General features: G+C 39.4%; 1 protein-coding gene across 1 annotated transcript; it reads right to left on the reverse strand.

Annotated features, from left to right (window-relative positions):
- Window positions 1-10,010: 10,010 nt before the first annotated feature.
- Window positions 10,011-15,172, reverse strand: LOC110769411 (uncharacterized). The gene is made up of 5 exons (XM_021973375.2): window positions 13,421-15,172; window positions 11,760-12,068; window positions 10,966-11,141; window positions 10,331-10,846; window positions 10,011-10,245 (listed from the first exon to the last, which is right to left on the reverse strand). Exons 1-4 carry the CDS (start codon window positions 15,033-15,035, stop codon window positions 10,349-10,351), a joined length of 2,598 nt encoding a protein of 865 aa, XP_021829067.1. The 5' UTR covers window positions 15,036-15,172; the 3' UTR covers window positions 10,011-10,245; window positions 10,331-10,348.
- Between the last annotated feature and the right edge of the window lie 1,644 nt (window positions 15,173-16,816).

Consider the following 16,816-nt stretch of genomic DNA (forward strand, 5'->3'; position numbering starts at 1 on the left):
TTAAATAGACCAATTAATGGTTAGTTTAAATGTAATTCACTAGACATTTAGGCAACAAAAAATACGTTTTCCAAACTAGAGTCCATACCAAAATAAATAAGTCCCTTCAGCCCAAAAAGGGTAAGGATTCTGTTTAAGAAATAAATTCTAAAACTATAGATTTGAGGTCTGTTACATTGTCTAACTCTAAGCTAAGAACCTTGTGCATTGAAGCTGCCTTTTTGTTAGCCAATTTCTCCTGAAAAGTGTGAGAAGTCAAGTCTTGGATAGCAGGCTCATTAGCAGCAATTCAGGCATGATTCTCTTGTAGCTTCTCCTCCAGCTTCGCCTTGAGCTCAAGATCTGCAGCAATTTCAGCTCTCAACTCTTGTTCCTCCTCTTCAAGTTCCTCTAGTTTGTCCAAAATGTTTGTTGTTGCTTCAGTGAGCTGGAGATATCTGGTCTTATTATCATAGTGATCTTCAAGAACATCCTCAAGATCCACTGTTGGAGTAAGAATCTCCCTGATCATGCTAATTTGTCTCAACGTCTTGCTCACCCAGTGTTCCAGAGATTGGCATGCTGGGACCAAGTGGGGTTTGGCTTGTGCAATTTGAACAAGCAAAGGTTGCACTTTAGAGAATGCATCAAAATTCTAAACTAGGTAAAAATCAGGAGATGTGAACCAATTCCACAACTCCCTTACTCTGTCTACCACAACACCAAGTACTTCATCAAGCTTCCTCAGGTCTTGAAGAATTTTCTTCCCTTCTGCGTTGGTAAAATTAGCAGAACTCGAGGATTTTGGAGTTGAAGTACTAGGACCACTAGGGCCTAGAGTTTCAGAAATCCTTCTCCCATTAGCATCACCCATCACCTCTATATTCGGGTCCGATTACTGCTCTGGTGATGGGAAAATTTCTTAATCTTCCACCTTCACCAGATTCACCTTCAACACTACAAATTGAGAATCTTTGTCAATAGTGGAAGGCTCTCAAGCCACCTCTTTCCCTTGCCTCTGCAAAAGACAAACATGTAATGTTAGTTCTTATCAAAGGGCACAGAAAAGAAACATAAAGGAAAAAAACTAAAGACTTGGGTTAAGATCTGAAAGTTTACCTGAGCCACTGGTACAGCATGTGTTTCAGGCTCCCTCTCCTCTCTAGGAGGCAAGACCACCCTTGGTCTCTTCTCACGGTTTTCTAGGGCTACAACATGAACATACGTGTTAGTTCGCAAAAAGCTTCCCATAAAGTCTTTTTGATAGGCCCGAAAATAAACTCCTACCTTCTTCTGCTGGGGCCAATTCGGACTCAACCCTTGAAGTTGGGGCAACAAGAGCTTTGTGTTTTCTCTGTAAAGGAACCTCCTCCTCCTCCTCCTCCTCTTCCTCAACAAGGGGAGTTTTTCCTTTGTGTTTAGGGTCCAAGCCTGAACTAGAGGGCTAAGAGGAAGATGGCGTAACTGTTGTTCTTCTTCATACTTCTTCCTCTGACGAATCCCCACCAGAAGCTAGAGAAGCCCTTTCGATCTGCTGACAAGATATTGCAAAATTAGCATCATTCAACAAGGAAGAAATCAAAGCTTTGATAGGATCCTTCATATCCTCTTCAAGGCCACTTGGCTCGCCCAGAACGGTTTCTATCAACCACCCAAAATAATCCAGATTGTTAGAAACTTGCACATCAAGTCGGATCAATTGACTATGGATTAAAAGGTGAGAAATTATCTATCACTCCCAACCTCTGAAGACGTTTTAACCTCTTCAACATGGATGCCTCTTCTTGCGCGGGTAAAAGGGCAGTTTTTGAAGGCTGTGGTATAGAGAAGTTTGGCAGATTCTAGGAGCCACGAGAAGAGCCTATTATCCCAAAACTCGTGAAAGGCTAGAGTGTAGAGAAGAGTTGGTTCATAAGGGGGCACCCTTACACTCTTGCTTTTGGTCCTCCAGGCTGTCCTTATTGCCATAACCTCCATGGGAGTCATGTCCATATTCCTCCAAGAGCTCCCTTTATTCAAAAAACTATACCTCCATTTTGGGATCGCTTGGACCAACCCAAACTGCATACTGGCGAATTGAGGATTATATGCCTCCACCCCATACTGACACCTCTCGTCAGTATGAATCCCACCAAAGAAAAGACCCCTGCTGGACAGGCAAGAAATGCCCTTGTTAGCATGGACAATGGCTCTTGTGGTGGATAGATCTTTCCAATGAGTAGGAGCTTGGTGGAAGCTTCTAACTGCGAACCAAGGATGGTTACAGGTTAGTGAGCGAAACCATATTCCCCTCTCTCTTTGCTTGCACTCTCTAAAAAAGACGAAGCACTCTTCAGTGCTGACAAATCTTTTAGAACTAATGGCCAGAGCAGTAGCTGGGAAGGGCTAGATTGGACCACAGACATTGAGGTTTAGTGAATTGATGGTGATCTGGTGAAGACAGTGATAGAGATAGGCCAACATAAATGGCCCTGTAGCCACACCTACTTCATTGTGAAGGGCTTCGGCTAGATGCATGTACTCCGGCTTCACCCCACCTTCAGCTTTAGGAAAGATGAATTTATTTAGCCAAAAGAGCAAGAACATCATATGCTCTCTGTCAGCCATCCCTTGATATGTCATCACGTATCCAGAATAGGTTCGCAGGCGCACAATCTCTGTTTTGGTAGCCTTCATTAGAGTCTCGATCCTATGATTCTTCAACTCATAGTCCCCCAGAACATCCACGCTCATCCCACAAGGCCTGAAGTCGAAAAGGGCAGCCATGTCTAAGATGGTGGGGGTTATGGACCTGGCCCGAAGGCAAAGGTATTAGAAGTGCTATCCCAATAGCACAAAGCGACACTCAACAAAGGCGGATTCAATTCGATTTGATGCTTTGATAGCTTGATGGCATAGAATATCCCGTTCTACATCCATTTGCCTTGATATCCGGTTATTAGTTCATCCACCCAACTGTTCCAAGGGAGATAATCCTCATAAAAGGGCACCTTAGGGTTCGGACCCGGCCTCTCCAGGTTTGTTTCCTAGGAACCCCAGTATATATCCTCCAAACTATAGGGAAATGGGGCTTTATCCAAATGTGTATCCAAAGCCTGTAACTTTTCCGGCTTGGCTTCATGATAGTTTGGAACCAGAAAATGAGTCCTAAGAGGATCTCTCAAACTTAAAGGAAAGGGGAGTAAAGCCTTGTTGAGCTCCCTGCTTGTTCTTGTGCTAAAGTCGTCTGGAATTCCTTGGCATGTTTTGCAATGCCTTGCCCCGAAATCCAATCGGGAACATCAGCAGAAACCTTGGAAGCTTTTGATTTCTTCGGTGCCATTTTTTCATAAGATGTCAGAAAAAGCTTGAAAACAAAGTTGCTAGGAGATTAGGTTTTTTAGATGAAAGTTTCGCGACGGTTTTTTCAGAAAGAGAAGATGAAGTTCGAAAAAGAAGAAGTCAGAGGGTTTTTTTTAGCAGGCCGAAATTAATGCTAGACGTGGATGTGATAATTCCTTCTATTAGTTTGGCGCGTTACTTTCAAAAATATTCCTTTTGAGTATGATTTGACGCCTTAAGGATGTGAAGGGTTTAATTTCAATAAGCTTTACTTGAGCACATTGAAACTATGGGGCAATGTTTGTACCCTATTTGGAAAATGGGCCAAAGATGGTTTGTTTTCCAAATAAAATTACATTAGATCCAAGCCCAATTTCTTTCTTTCATAATACCAACGAAAAGGGTTTTTTTTGGATTTCGGCTGGTAATTAGTAAAACCCACTCAAAAGCCCATGTTGCGAAAAGACCCCAGTTTTAAGAGCAGTTCCAGTCATGAGCCTAGCCCAAGGCTGGGGGGAGAAAACCAAAAAAAGGAGTTTCCAGCGGTGAGCCTAGGCCCGGGCAAGGTGCGGGTCCCAGCAAGTCGGGCTGGCCCGAAGGCTAGTTCAGCCCGAGGTCCAAAACTCGGTTTGGGGTGACGTCGTGCTGACGTCAGCGAGCGCAGTCAAATTTTTTTAACGTTGGCGCGTGCAATGCACGCGCCAACGTTAAAAAAATTTGAATTCGCTTGCGCTGACGTCAGCCCTGCGTGAGCACCAACGGCTAGAAGACAGGTGTCGTAACCTGGGCGCTCTGATCTGCTTCTCTCCTCCAATCCAACGGCTGGCCATTTTTTTGCAATAAAATTATGAAAAAAAATCGAAATTTTTTAAAAACAATACTAAAAAATTCTGATTTTTTTTTTTGTCTATAAATACCTATTAATACCCTTCACTTTCAACACCAATCCTTATACATTTTATTCTACTTCTACTATTATTCACTCTTTATTCAACATTTTCCTCTCTTTAACCTTGTATTTTTTTTCTTCTTATTTTTATGGCTTCTTCTATCGAAACCGGAGGGGCATGGAGCACCATGGAAGATGTTTCCTTGTGTGAGGCTTGGCTCCAAGTTTGTCATTGTCCCGTGACAGGCAATGAGATGAAATTTTTTCATATGTGGAAAAAAATTCATGCCGAATTTTGTGAAAAAATTCTGGGGTCGACTCGTACGGAAATGGCATTATCTAGTAGGTGGAAAATTCTAAATGAAGAGTTGGGAAAATGGAGAGATGCGTGGTCAAAAGCGATGGAAAACTGTAGAAGCGGGGAAAATCATACTAACGAGGTAAGTATTTTGTAATTGTCGTTTCATTAAGTTTAATGTCCTAATTTATATATTTTGTTAATATTTATTGCATTTTCAATATTTTGTTAATATTTCTTGCAAATTAAATATTTTGTTCATATTTCTTGCATTTTAAATATTTTGTTAATATTTCTTGCATTTTCAATATGTTGTTAATATTTCTTGCATTTTCAATATGTTGTTAATATTTCTTGCATTTCCAATTGTTTCTTAATATTTCTTGCACTTCCAATTTATTTGCAAGGTTAATTGCATTTCCATTTGTTTATTTTTTAGTTAGTTGCATATCCAATATATTTTAAATATTTCTTGCATTTCCTTTTTTTTTTTTGTTAAATAGATGATTCAAGCACAGATGTGGTTCGGTGCAACCGGGGGTGGCAAAAAAAGTTTCAACCATCATAAATGTTGGGATGTGGTGAAATATTGCAAACGCTTCATAATTATTCCCACGGGTCCCGCCGTTGTGTTAAATGAGATGCCACTCCGTGATTCAATGACATCGGAGTCACCTCTCGATTCCCCTATGAGTGAAGACTCACCCATCGAAAAGGAGCCGAGGCCCATTGGCTGAAAGGCTGCGAAGGCAAAAAAAAGCGAGTAATTCAAGTAATAGTAATTCAAAGTTTTTGGAGGAAATTGCAAGGCAAAATGCCATAAGAATTGAACTGGAGCAGAAACGCCAAGATAACGAGATGGCAATTCAAGTCGAGTTTTCACGAGAAAGGAAGTATTTGCGCAAAAAAGATATGGAGAAGACGGATCGGGAAACCATGGCGATGGATACAAGCCATATGTCCCCTGAAACAAAACAATTTTGGAAGCTAGAACGCAGGGATGTTATGAGAATAAAAAGACTTTTCCAAGATGATGGGCCTAGCAACACAGATTGGTTAAATGATGAAAACCATTAAATTAGTTGGCATACCTTTTATGTATTTGTATTTTTCATGTTTTCTATTAAAGTTGTTGTAATTCATGTTTTCTCTTAAAGTTGTTGTAATTCATGTTTTTTATTTTAGTAGTAGTAATTCTTAATGACTTGTATTGGATTTCTTTATTTAATAAACAAAGCATTCAATAAAAGACCTTTTTATTCAACATATTCCATACATCAAACAAAACATAATTAAAATAAAAAAAACTACAAACCACAATAATAATAACAAACCACAACCAAACCATAATAAATAAAAAACCACAACCAAACCATAATAAATAAAAAACAACACAACCAAACCATAACTAAATAAAACATAACCAAAGCATTTATGCTCCATCATTCATCTTCATTGCCTATCACCGCCCATAGATGCGCCATCAAGTCACGTTGACGCCTTTCATGAACATACGAAGATTGCATCTCTTGATATCGATCTATCATACGGGTCATGAAACGACCATCCCTAACCAACGGCTCTGGTTCAAACGGTTCTCCACTTGGCCCCATGGGCCTTTCATAAATTCGTGTCAAAGCTGTGTTCATGGGATCCGATTCGTAGACCTCTTCAGCTTCATAATCATACTCATCCTCCACAATCATATTATGGAGGATGATGCAAGTCATCATAATGCTTCTGAGGACCTCCTCATCAAACATACGGGCTGCACCTCGAATAATCAACCACCAAGCTTGAAGGATGCCAAAACACCTTTCGACATCTTTCCTGTATTTTTCTTGATAGGTAGCAAATAATTTTTCCTTCTGGGATCGGGGATTCGGAATGGATTTGACAAATGTGGTCCACCTCGAGTAGATGCCGTCAGCTAGATAATATCCCGTCTGGTAGACTGTATTGTTGACTTCATAGGTGATATTGGGGCCTGGGGCCTTGGCCTCTCAAAACCTCGTTGAAGACCGGGGATTGACCCAGCACGTTGAGGTCATTTTAGGATCCAGGAACTCCAAAGAAGGCATGCCAAACACATGTGTCGAAGCCAGCAACGGCTTCAAGGATGATAGTCTCTAGTGTACAGAGTTTCAACCGCATCACAAAATCTTACCAAAGCCTCCAACGTAGTTGACTTCCCCATCCAGGCAACCTCATCCACCTGATCAGCAGATGCTCCATACGCCAACATTCGTATAACAGCAGTAAGCTTTTGCTTCGGAAGAAGTCCCAAAACCCCAGTAGCATCACACTTTTGAACAGAGTATGCATCATGATTGCAAATATCATGCATGATTTTATTGAACACATGGGGTTGCACTCTAAATCGCCTTCGAAAATCAACATTAGAGTATAAAGAAGTTGGGATAAAATAATCTTCCAAAAGATTCTTACCCCGAGAATGCCTATGTCTGTCCACATTCTTTCGGCGGCCGACTTGTGAACCATGGCGGCGACCTTGGTTCTCTTCATCTTGCAAAGCCACTGCTATGACAACTTGTTCATCAACTTGTCTCTGCAACTCATTGATTTCATCTGCTCTACGGTTTCTCTCATTTCTTTCTCACTCTTGCCTCTCCAAGCTTCTCCTAAAATCTTCCATTAAGAATGAATTGAGTATGAATTCTAAACTTTGAGAAATGAAAATATAGAAAGATGTGGTGTGAGAGGTATGAGCTGAGCCTCTGGTTTTATAGAAAATTTTGGCAAGATAGAGATGCCACATCGCTTGATTTGATTGGATGAAAATCTTATCTGAAATTTGAAATTCATCCGATATTTGAACCCAAATTTAGCTGAAATTTATCCGAAATTTCAACCCAAATTTATTCGAATTTTGAATTTTGAAATTCATCCGAAATTTGAACCCAAATTTTTATCTAAATTTTGAATTTTGAAATTCATCCGAAAATTGAACCCAAAAATCTTATCCCGAAATTTTATCCGATTATGAATAGTCATGACACGTAGGAACCCGGAAATCTTATCCGAAAATATTATCCAAATTAATTATTGAGGTAAAAAAATTTGTGAAAAAAACAAAAAAATGAATAGTAATTGCCCTTAGCCATGGCAATGGGTGGAAACACAAAATTTACTATTTGCAAGGGCAACCACTATTCACGTGAATAGTGCCCCCCCCCTTGCCATGGCAAGGGGCAAATGGGTGGAGTTGCTATAACCCACACTAAAGTTAGAAAATGGGTACCATTACCAGTTGACCCACGTGATGGTATGAATAACGGTTTTCGCCATTAAGAATGACTTGACCACTGTCTCTCTCAGCAAGAAAGCAGGCTGGATAATGGAAGCCAAAACCAAGAGGAACCGTCTTCTAACTGGTTTTCCAGCTGCGAAAGGATGAAAAATCAAAAGGACATCCCTTAAAAAAAGTATTTTCATTTGAGATATCATTTCTCCTACCCTTGGATCGACTCACGAGGACAGATCATCAGCTGACTTTGGGCAACACTCAAGTATCATCCTCCAGCTTCCACCATCATCATTAGGGATTTTTATCTATAAATATAGAGGCTCGACAGCAGCACAAGAGGACTCTCTCCCTAAAATCAGACATAATGTCTTGTAAACACTTGAACAAACTTCAAGATTTTTCAAAGAGCAAATTTGTTGTCTTATAGTTTACTTTCCCGCATTGTTAAATTTCAACTTCTTGATATAACTGTTCATTGCTAGATTGACCCAAAATAACCGTTCTAGGTCCGAATAGGGCTTTATTGGCCCAAAAACAAGGGTTTATTTAGGCCCGAATCATACCATTGGGACCGAACTAACTGAATCCTAACCCAATCTAGGGGTATCTAGGGCCCGAATTAGGTTTCTGAACCCAATCAAGGGAGCATTGACCTCAACATTGGTTTTTTCTTGTTTCTAAAAGAATATTGAAGTCCTCTTAATTGGGGCATAGAAAATAACTCATCCGAGCCAATACCCCCCTTGGAGTACAATGGCTTGATTAGAGGTCCAGAACAAGCGCAAGTTCATTAAACAAACACTCTACATCACATATACCAGATCTATTGGGCTGGTCTCATCCCTAATAGTGGCATGCCTACGCAACTTGCTATTGGGTCAGAAGAAGCAAGCCATCAGGGCCCAGCCCGTGCTCGCCCGCTCTCCTCAACCTTACCCACCTTTCAATTTTGTCCTAAATTAAACAAGTCCTCTTGCGAGCCAGAAATCCAATCGGGGCATTGGTGTTGACCCGGCTTCTTCCTATTCCTTGTTCCATTCTTGAAATTGGTCGATCCGGGAAAGGAAGGAAAAAGGAACCAACAACAATCTAATATAATAATCTTCCCCATCACAAATTCAAAACAAAATAAACATAAATCCACCGTCACCATAAAAGGGGCGAGAACCGCACCATCATGGCCACAACGAAGGGGATACACACCCACCACACAAGTACACAAGTCAGCACTGCTTCACATAGAGACTCACTGATCTTCCGCCAATAAGAGAACTTCCCCAAAAAGCATAAACACTTCAACACTAAAACATTCCTCCATAGATCGTCTTCTCCATCACACCCAAATCCAACATTGCACCTAAGAGAAAACAACAACCAATCACAACACCAAGGTATATACCAAAATACGGACACCAAGAGACTGGAGAGCATTGGTGCAAGCACCAGAGCAAGAACCGTAGCAAAAGCTCTAAACACACTCCGATAATAGTGCTGCAAAGTGCTTATAGATATAGTTGCTGTATTCCAATGGAGAGTCCAGTTCCAAACAGAAGAGAAGGCAAAAATAGGAGATGTTGGGGTAGATTGGCGAAAAAAAGGGGGCACAACGGCATGAGACATTTAATCTCAACACAGAGCACAAGGCTCAAGCAATCACCACAGTAGGGAGAAGCACCCAACTCTTAGAGAGAGCCACGAGGACAACCAAACAGGCTCAAATTGAAAAAAAAAAAAAAAACCAAACAAAACAAAAGCTAAAAACTGAAAAAACCGAGAATCACTCTGCAAAAACAGAGCAAAACCCCAAAGAGGTGGAAGAGACAGGAAATGGCAAGAAAAGGGGGAAGGAGGAGGATGAGGAAAGAATGAGAAAAAAAAACCCGAAAAACATGGAGGGAGAGAACAGAAAAAGAGAGAGTAAGGGGGAGAGGGAACCAGAAAAGGAAAGAAAAGAGGAAGAGGAGGAAGGGAAAAAGAAGAAAAAACCAGAAGAACGAAAAAAAACCAGATAAAGTGAAGATAAAGAGGGAGAGGGAAAGAGGGAGTGAAAGGAGGGGAGGGTAGGAGGGTCAGTGACCACTTCCCCCCTGCGGCACAAGAAGAGAAGGGGCCTAGGGTTGGGAGAAAAAATCACAGAGCAAGAGAACTGATGTTATCTTAGAGTATCTACAGAAGAGATGTTAGGAGGACTAATAATGCACAAATGGTTAGCTTGCTTTGGCCAAAAAAAAAAACTGTTAGCTTGCGATCCAGAATAGGTGAAAGAAACAATTTTGCAAACACAAATTGCATTTGAAAAATTTACAGGAAATTATCATCTATTAAACACACTACTGAAAGGATGTTACGTCCTACTGCATGTACATATAATATGCTTGATAAAATTATAGTACTATTCTTATGAAATTCCTTGCTTTAACTATTCCCACCGGCTGAGCTACAGAGTGAAGTAAATCTTCCATCACGTAGCTTCTTTCTTTCCTTGAACCCCTGAAACAAAATTCCAAATGTGATTCTTTAGTCGCTCCAAAGTCAAGACACATTAAGAATTTCAACTATCAGCTAAACAGATAACCTTTATCAACAAGGGACTTTACGCAGATGATTTTGTCATATCTAATTTCTTTTTCTCCGATAAGTATTTCCGACAGTTGCGGCTCCAATGTCCTAACTCGCCGCATTGGAAACAATTTCCTTTAGAAATGTCTCTGTAGCTGGCACCCATGCCGAATTGCCCAGGGTGTCCATTGTTTTCATATGGCAAAGAGGATGAACTTGACTGAGGATATCCAGAGGTGGGAGTTGGCAACGCATATGGCATAGCAGCTGCTACTGTTGTCAGCTTACATTTACTTTTAGGATGTTGTGGTTGAAACTTGGGAGCAAAAGCATCAAAACTACGTTTCTGCCCTTTTTTCTGCTGTTGTTCAACCTTGGAGGCAAGACAATGTTTGTAGTTCTCCTTTAGTTTTTGCAGCTTAGTTATTTTTACTTCAATGTCCCTGGATGGGTACTCAGACTCGAGGTTGTAGTCTTTGATACATTGAATCACAACTAATAGATCAACTATTTGATTGTCTGCAATCTTATCCTGTGATCAAAATTAATCAAGCCTTAAAAGAAAGATGTATAATTATATTGAGGAGTGCCCTAGCTAGATTTAACCATTTAAGAATCAGATATTGCATGTGCAAAGAAGAGCTAAGGTACCTTTTCATCAAGTGATTTCCTTTTCATGCACTTTTTCCAGGAATGCTTCTGTATATCATCCACGTATTCTTTTAAGAGTGGTACAGGGGGAAACTTGTCCATTAAATTGAAGGTGTAAATGCATCTAACAGCCTCAATCAGTTGCTTCCTCTCAACAAGATTTGCAATAACATCCGCTAAATGTAAAACAACATTGAAGGATTTTCATCAATCTAATTCAGATAAGCTTAACCACCCAAACTTTAAACAGAGTAATGTTACCAATGCATTAACTAACAACTGGGCATATAAAAGAACAAACCAGAACACAATAATTATGGAAGGAAAACACAGTGTACCAGTGAGGCAAAACATGAACCGGAACTTGAAACCTTCACTTCCAATATATAAAAGATCCCAACACAATTAATCTGCAAATACTTTCTTACTGAATTAACTTCATTGTACATTTTCCTAATAAGGTTTACTGACTTAAAGGTTTACTGACTTAACTTCATTGTACATTTTTGTAATACCTTATCCTGTATCAATAAAAGTTATCTTAGGTTTCTCAATCACCTTCAGGCCATTTGCTAATATTTGACCCATTAAATCTTGAAGGAATATAAAACCAAGCCAAGAATAACTATCATCCACCCCAAGGGGTACAAGAATCTTGGACACTCTTAGTTACTAACACCTATAGCCAAAATACTCTAAATAGCAGAAAGAAGTTAAATAGCATATTAAAAACAAATAAGAGCAATGGTAAGTGGTACACAAACCAATATCAAAGCTAATTTTCAGAAAATTACCAGTGATCTTATCTCCAAAACCAAATCCCCGATAATATTTGAGAAGCTGTTTATCCCGAGAAATCATCCCACGAAGCTTTACAAACCCATCCCCATTTAACGCAGAAGGCAATGCATCTGTAGCAATCTGCAAAGTTTCATTCTGTGTGAAATGACTCCCACTCAAATGCTCATTTGGAACCCCCTGCAAATTCCTAGTATTTGTGGTGGCAGTTAGTTGAAGATTTGGAGAAGAAAAGGTTGTTGCATTCTCGCCCAGTGAAGATTCTGGTTTCTCTGTTTTGATAGTGGAGCAACCGATGCCACTCGCTTTAAAATTGTAAAAGACAAGGAAAAGGTGATAGACAGGTTAGTGAGTGATTAATCCTCAATTTAATTTCTGACCATAAAAAAAAAATCCTCAATTTAACATATCACAAGATAGCATTACAGGGAACTTGTGCTTTGATTCAAGTGGTAAGGTGTGGGGTGAGGGTGCACATAGCTATTATATTCAAATCTTACCAAGGAAAGCTAGAGACAAATGAGAAAAATAAAAATGAAGGCTTGGTTGCATATGCCAAATCAGCATGTGCTAGTGGTGAGCAAAATTGGAGGATATGGTATCTCCATAGTTTGCACTAACAAGATCTACGATCAAATGGCACCAAAAGAAGAGTATGCGTGGCACTGATTTTGGTCGAAAATATGTCCAGTAGGATTCTTACGATATAAATGAGAAAAGAACATGCAACAAGAGATGCGTAGCACAATTAAAAAAAACAATTTAAAAAGGGAGAAATTAAACTGTTCACTATTTTCAGGCCAGCAAAAAGGAGAAAGCATTAACTTCTTGAAAAATAAAAATAAAAAACTGTTTACAATATAAATATTTCTTAAATATTTTCATCATTGCTTGCAATTTCTTCTCAAAGTACATAAAGAATGCCATAACAGAATGTAACCAATGCTACTCCATAATGCAAGAACTATAAGCATTGAATTTTTCATGTTCACGTCTTTTTTTCTTCTTCTGAAAAGAAGCTCAATTAAGGCACTGCATTACCATTTTAAAACTTTTCTTCGTGGAATCAATGTCATAAAACAAAATAAGAAAGATTCACAGGCCTATGACCCTATCCCTTCCCATAATATGCACAGTGCATCAACTGCTGCTGATATAGATTTCTACTTATTAGCTCAAAAAGGATAAGAAATATATTTTTTTTTTAAAGGAAATGAAATTTATTGTCAAAGACAAGAGAAAACATGAAAGGAAAGTGGCTAAGGAAGCCACAGGGCCCAAGGGCCAACAAAGCGAGCAAAAGAGACAACAAACTACAAGAATCTAGGCTGTAGGAAACAGCAGGCAGCAGAGGAACCACAAGCTACGCTAACCACATGCTACACAATTGCAGCATTCCAATCTAATAAAATGAAACTTCAACTCGAATCCATAAATTCAGAGGTCGTAGATGCCCATAGTGAAGAAATATAATAAATAACCCATATGACTCTTCAAGTGTAGGGAATTTCATTAGAAATCAATTTAATATTTTTATATACACATTCAGAGAGAGAGAGAGAGAGAGAGAGAGAGAATGATAAAAAATATATATAAAAATAAAAACAGATATAAATATGAAAGAAGTTTGTTTTGGAAAAAAAAGAAAAGATATTACCAGGTGCCTTATCTGCCATGTCAAGGATCCCACACCCTTCAGCTGGCAATTCATGCTCGGCAGCTATACCACGAAGAGTTTGAAGCTCCTCCACGTCATAAGTAGAGGCCAAGTCATATGCAGTAAGAAGCCACAAATAACCCAAAACCTCCAACCAATTCTCAGCCGCCACAATCATCTTAGCTTTCCAATCACCCGCCAACTTCTTCGCTTCTTCTCTCACCTGATCATTAATTTCTGGTGAGACCCTCTTTAACTCCTTTAGCAAATGAATACAGCTCCTTCGAATTACACTCAAATCAAAACCAAACTCCCTGTTTCCCACAGTTGAATTTGAAGTGTAAAACCCTTGCATTGCATCCAAAACTAATTTTGCTGGGTCTGATGACACGCGTAGACCAGTTGAGACTTCCGCAGACACTCTATCAGTCGTCCTAAAATACTCATTCATGAACACCTGCAAGCTCCTACCATCTCTGATGATGCTTGATTGATTGTTTGTAGGCGAAGGAACAACAGCATTGTTGTTAAGGATGCATTCCAATTGCTCAACCTTCAATTGAGAATGAAGGGTATCAGCCTTCTCCTTCAATTTCTGCTTTCGGGTGTGTTCTTCAGTGGACTTCTCAAATTGTTGTTGTTTCAATTCCAGCTCTTTGGCCTGTTGTTCGAGTCGCCTCGCACATTCTTGAATCGACTTATCAAGCGAATCCAAATGCTTTTCGCGGGAATATAAAAGCTTTTCTTTCAACTGAACCTCATTGATGCAATCCTTGACCCTCTTATCAATCAAATTAAGTTCCTCAACTTTTGACTCAAATTGTTTTTCAAGCTTCTCAAACCACCTTTTAATTTCAAACTCTCTCAATTCAAGTTTGCAGTCCCACACCCCCACTGATTTCTCAAGCAAATTAAAATCTTTTATTTTCGATTCAATTGCATTTGAGTACTCCAGCATTAATTTATGAATCAAACCAGGTTTCTGCTCCTTGGATTTCATCTCTCTGTCATATTCTTCAATCAATGTTTCTTTGGCTCTAATTTCCTTATCCTTCAAATCAAATTCTTTCCACTGATCGACAACCTTACCCTGAACATCATTTAATTGCCTCTCCTTAGAATCAATCTCTTTTGACTTAGACTCGATCTCTTTCGACACATGTTTAATACGTTGTTGGATACTAAAATATTCCATCTCCTTGCCTTTAACCAATTTCTGTACTTTCCCCAATCGATTCTCTTCAACCTCATATTTTTCGCAATGTTCTTGAATAGACAACTTAAGGGATTGCAATTGGGACTTACTCTCTTCAACCTCCTGTACAATGCCCTGCAATTGCTTGGCTTTAGCTCCCATCACCAAGTTGAAGTTCAACTCTTTGGTTTCAAAATCCGCCAATTTACAGTCGATTTCCTTCTTCAGCTCTTGGAGCTCTTGTAATTCGATCTGAAGCGAGTTCCTGGTGGAGTCGAAGAGGTCCTCAAGCTCCTTCCACTGTACGCTGAATTGGACCATGGAATCTGCTTGGGCGCGCAAGGTCTCGTGGGCTTTTCCGAGGCTCCTCTGCTTCACCTCTGACAGCTTCAAATTCCAAGCTATATCTTCCATTCTCATCTTTGTCTGCTGCCTTGTAAACAAACCCTAACTGTATGATACTGTACGAACGTCGTGGTGGCGAAGAATGGAGAGTGAAAGAAAGTTCAAGAAAATGGAGAAACCTCAGTGCCTACCCTGTCTAGCGTCTGCTGGCTGGCTATATCTCACTTTACTCTATTTTTCACACATACTTTAGTCTCACTTTACCCCATTTTTATAAAATATTAATTAAAAATTAAAAATTCAAGTTCAAAATTTTAAATCAAATGAGATATTAAAATCATTAATATATTCTAATGTTTGGGAGATGGGTAACGCCTGAGGGTGGATTGCAGCCGGCGTAGGGGTGGGCATGGGTAGTGGGTTAGGAAGGGGGGTGAGGTTTGGCTCGCGCATAAGAGCATTTCCAGCAGTCAAACCCTTGCCATGGCAAGAGGGGGCTAGGACTGACACTATTCATGTGAATAGTGGCTGCCCATGCCATATTAAGCTATGTGTGTTTTCAGCCGTCAAACCCTTGCCATGGAAACTACTATTCATTTTTTTGTGTTTTTTCACAACTTTTTTTACTTAAACAATTATTTTGGATAATATTTTCGGGTAAGATTTTTGGGTTCCTACGTGTAAATACTATTCATATCAGATAAGATTTTCGGTTTCACATTTCAGATAAATTTCAAATACATTTCAAAATTCAAATTTCAGATAAATTTCAAATTTCAAATTTCAGATACATTTCAAAATTCAAATTTTAGATACATTTCAAATTTCAAATTTCAGATAAATGTCAAATTTCAAATTTCAAATTTCAAATTTCATATAAGATTTTCACCCTCTAAAATTGCGCCACATGTCATCTCTATCTGCCTAAATTATTCTATAAAACCAGAGGCTCAGCTCATACCTCCAACACCATATCTTCTCTACATTTCCATTTCTCAGATTTCCATATCTTCTCTACATTTCCATTTCTCATATTTTAGATTTCAATCTCCATTCTCAATAGCAGACATGGAAGAGGTTTTGGAGAGACAAGAGCGAGAAACTAGAGAAAGAATGCGTAGAAGAGCTGCAAGCAAGAGGGTGCATAGAGAACTAGATGAGCAACTTGGCATAGCAGTGGCTTTGCTTGAGAAAGAAAACCAGAGCCGTCGTGGTTCACGTGAAGGCCGTCGCCCGAATGTGGACAGACATAGACATTCTCGGGGTAAGAATCTTCTAGAAGATTATTTTATCCCACAATCTCTGTACTCTGATGTTCATTTTCGAGCAAGTTATAGAATGCAACCCCATTTGTTCAATAAAATCATGCATGATATTTGCAATTATGATGAATACTTTGTTCAAAAGAAAAATGTTGCTGGAAATTTGGGACTTCTTCCCGAGCAAAAGTTCACAGCAGTGATACGAATGTTACAAATAATTTACCTCATTGCTAAGGTTTTCCCCACTTCTATGGTTGTTCATCGCTTTTGCCAAGGCATCTCTCCATTTCGCCAACTCTTTATTAAGAATTTTCCACCTACTAGATAATGCCATTTCCGTACAGGTCGAACCCATTGCCCTTTCACAAAATTCCTGATGAATTTTTTTCCACATATGACAGAATTTCATCTCATTGCCCGTTACGGGACAATGACTAATTTGGACCCAACTCTCACACAACAAAACATCTTCCATCGTGCTCCATGCCCCTCCGGTTTCATTAGAAGAACCCATAATATGATAGAGAAAAATACAACTTGAAAGTGAAAAAAAATATTGAGTAGAAGGAGAAGAAAATGTATGAGGATTTGGTG

This window comes from Prunus avium, chromosome 7 (assembly GCF_965620075.1).
Source record: "Prunus avium chromosome 7, drPruAviu1.hap1.1, whole genome shotgun sequence".
NCBI lineage: Eukaryota > Viridiplantae > Streptophyta > Magnoliopsida > Rosales > Rosaceae > Prunus > Prunus avium.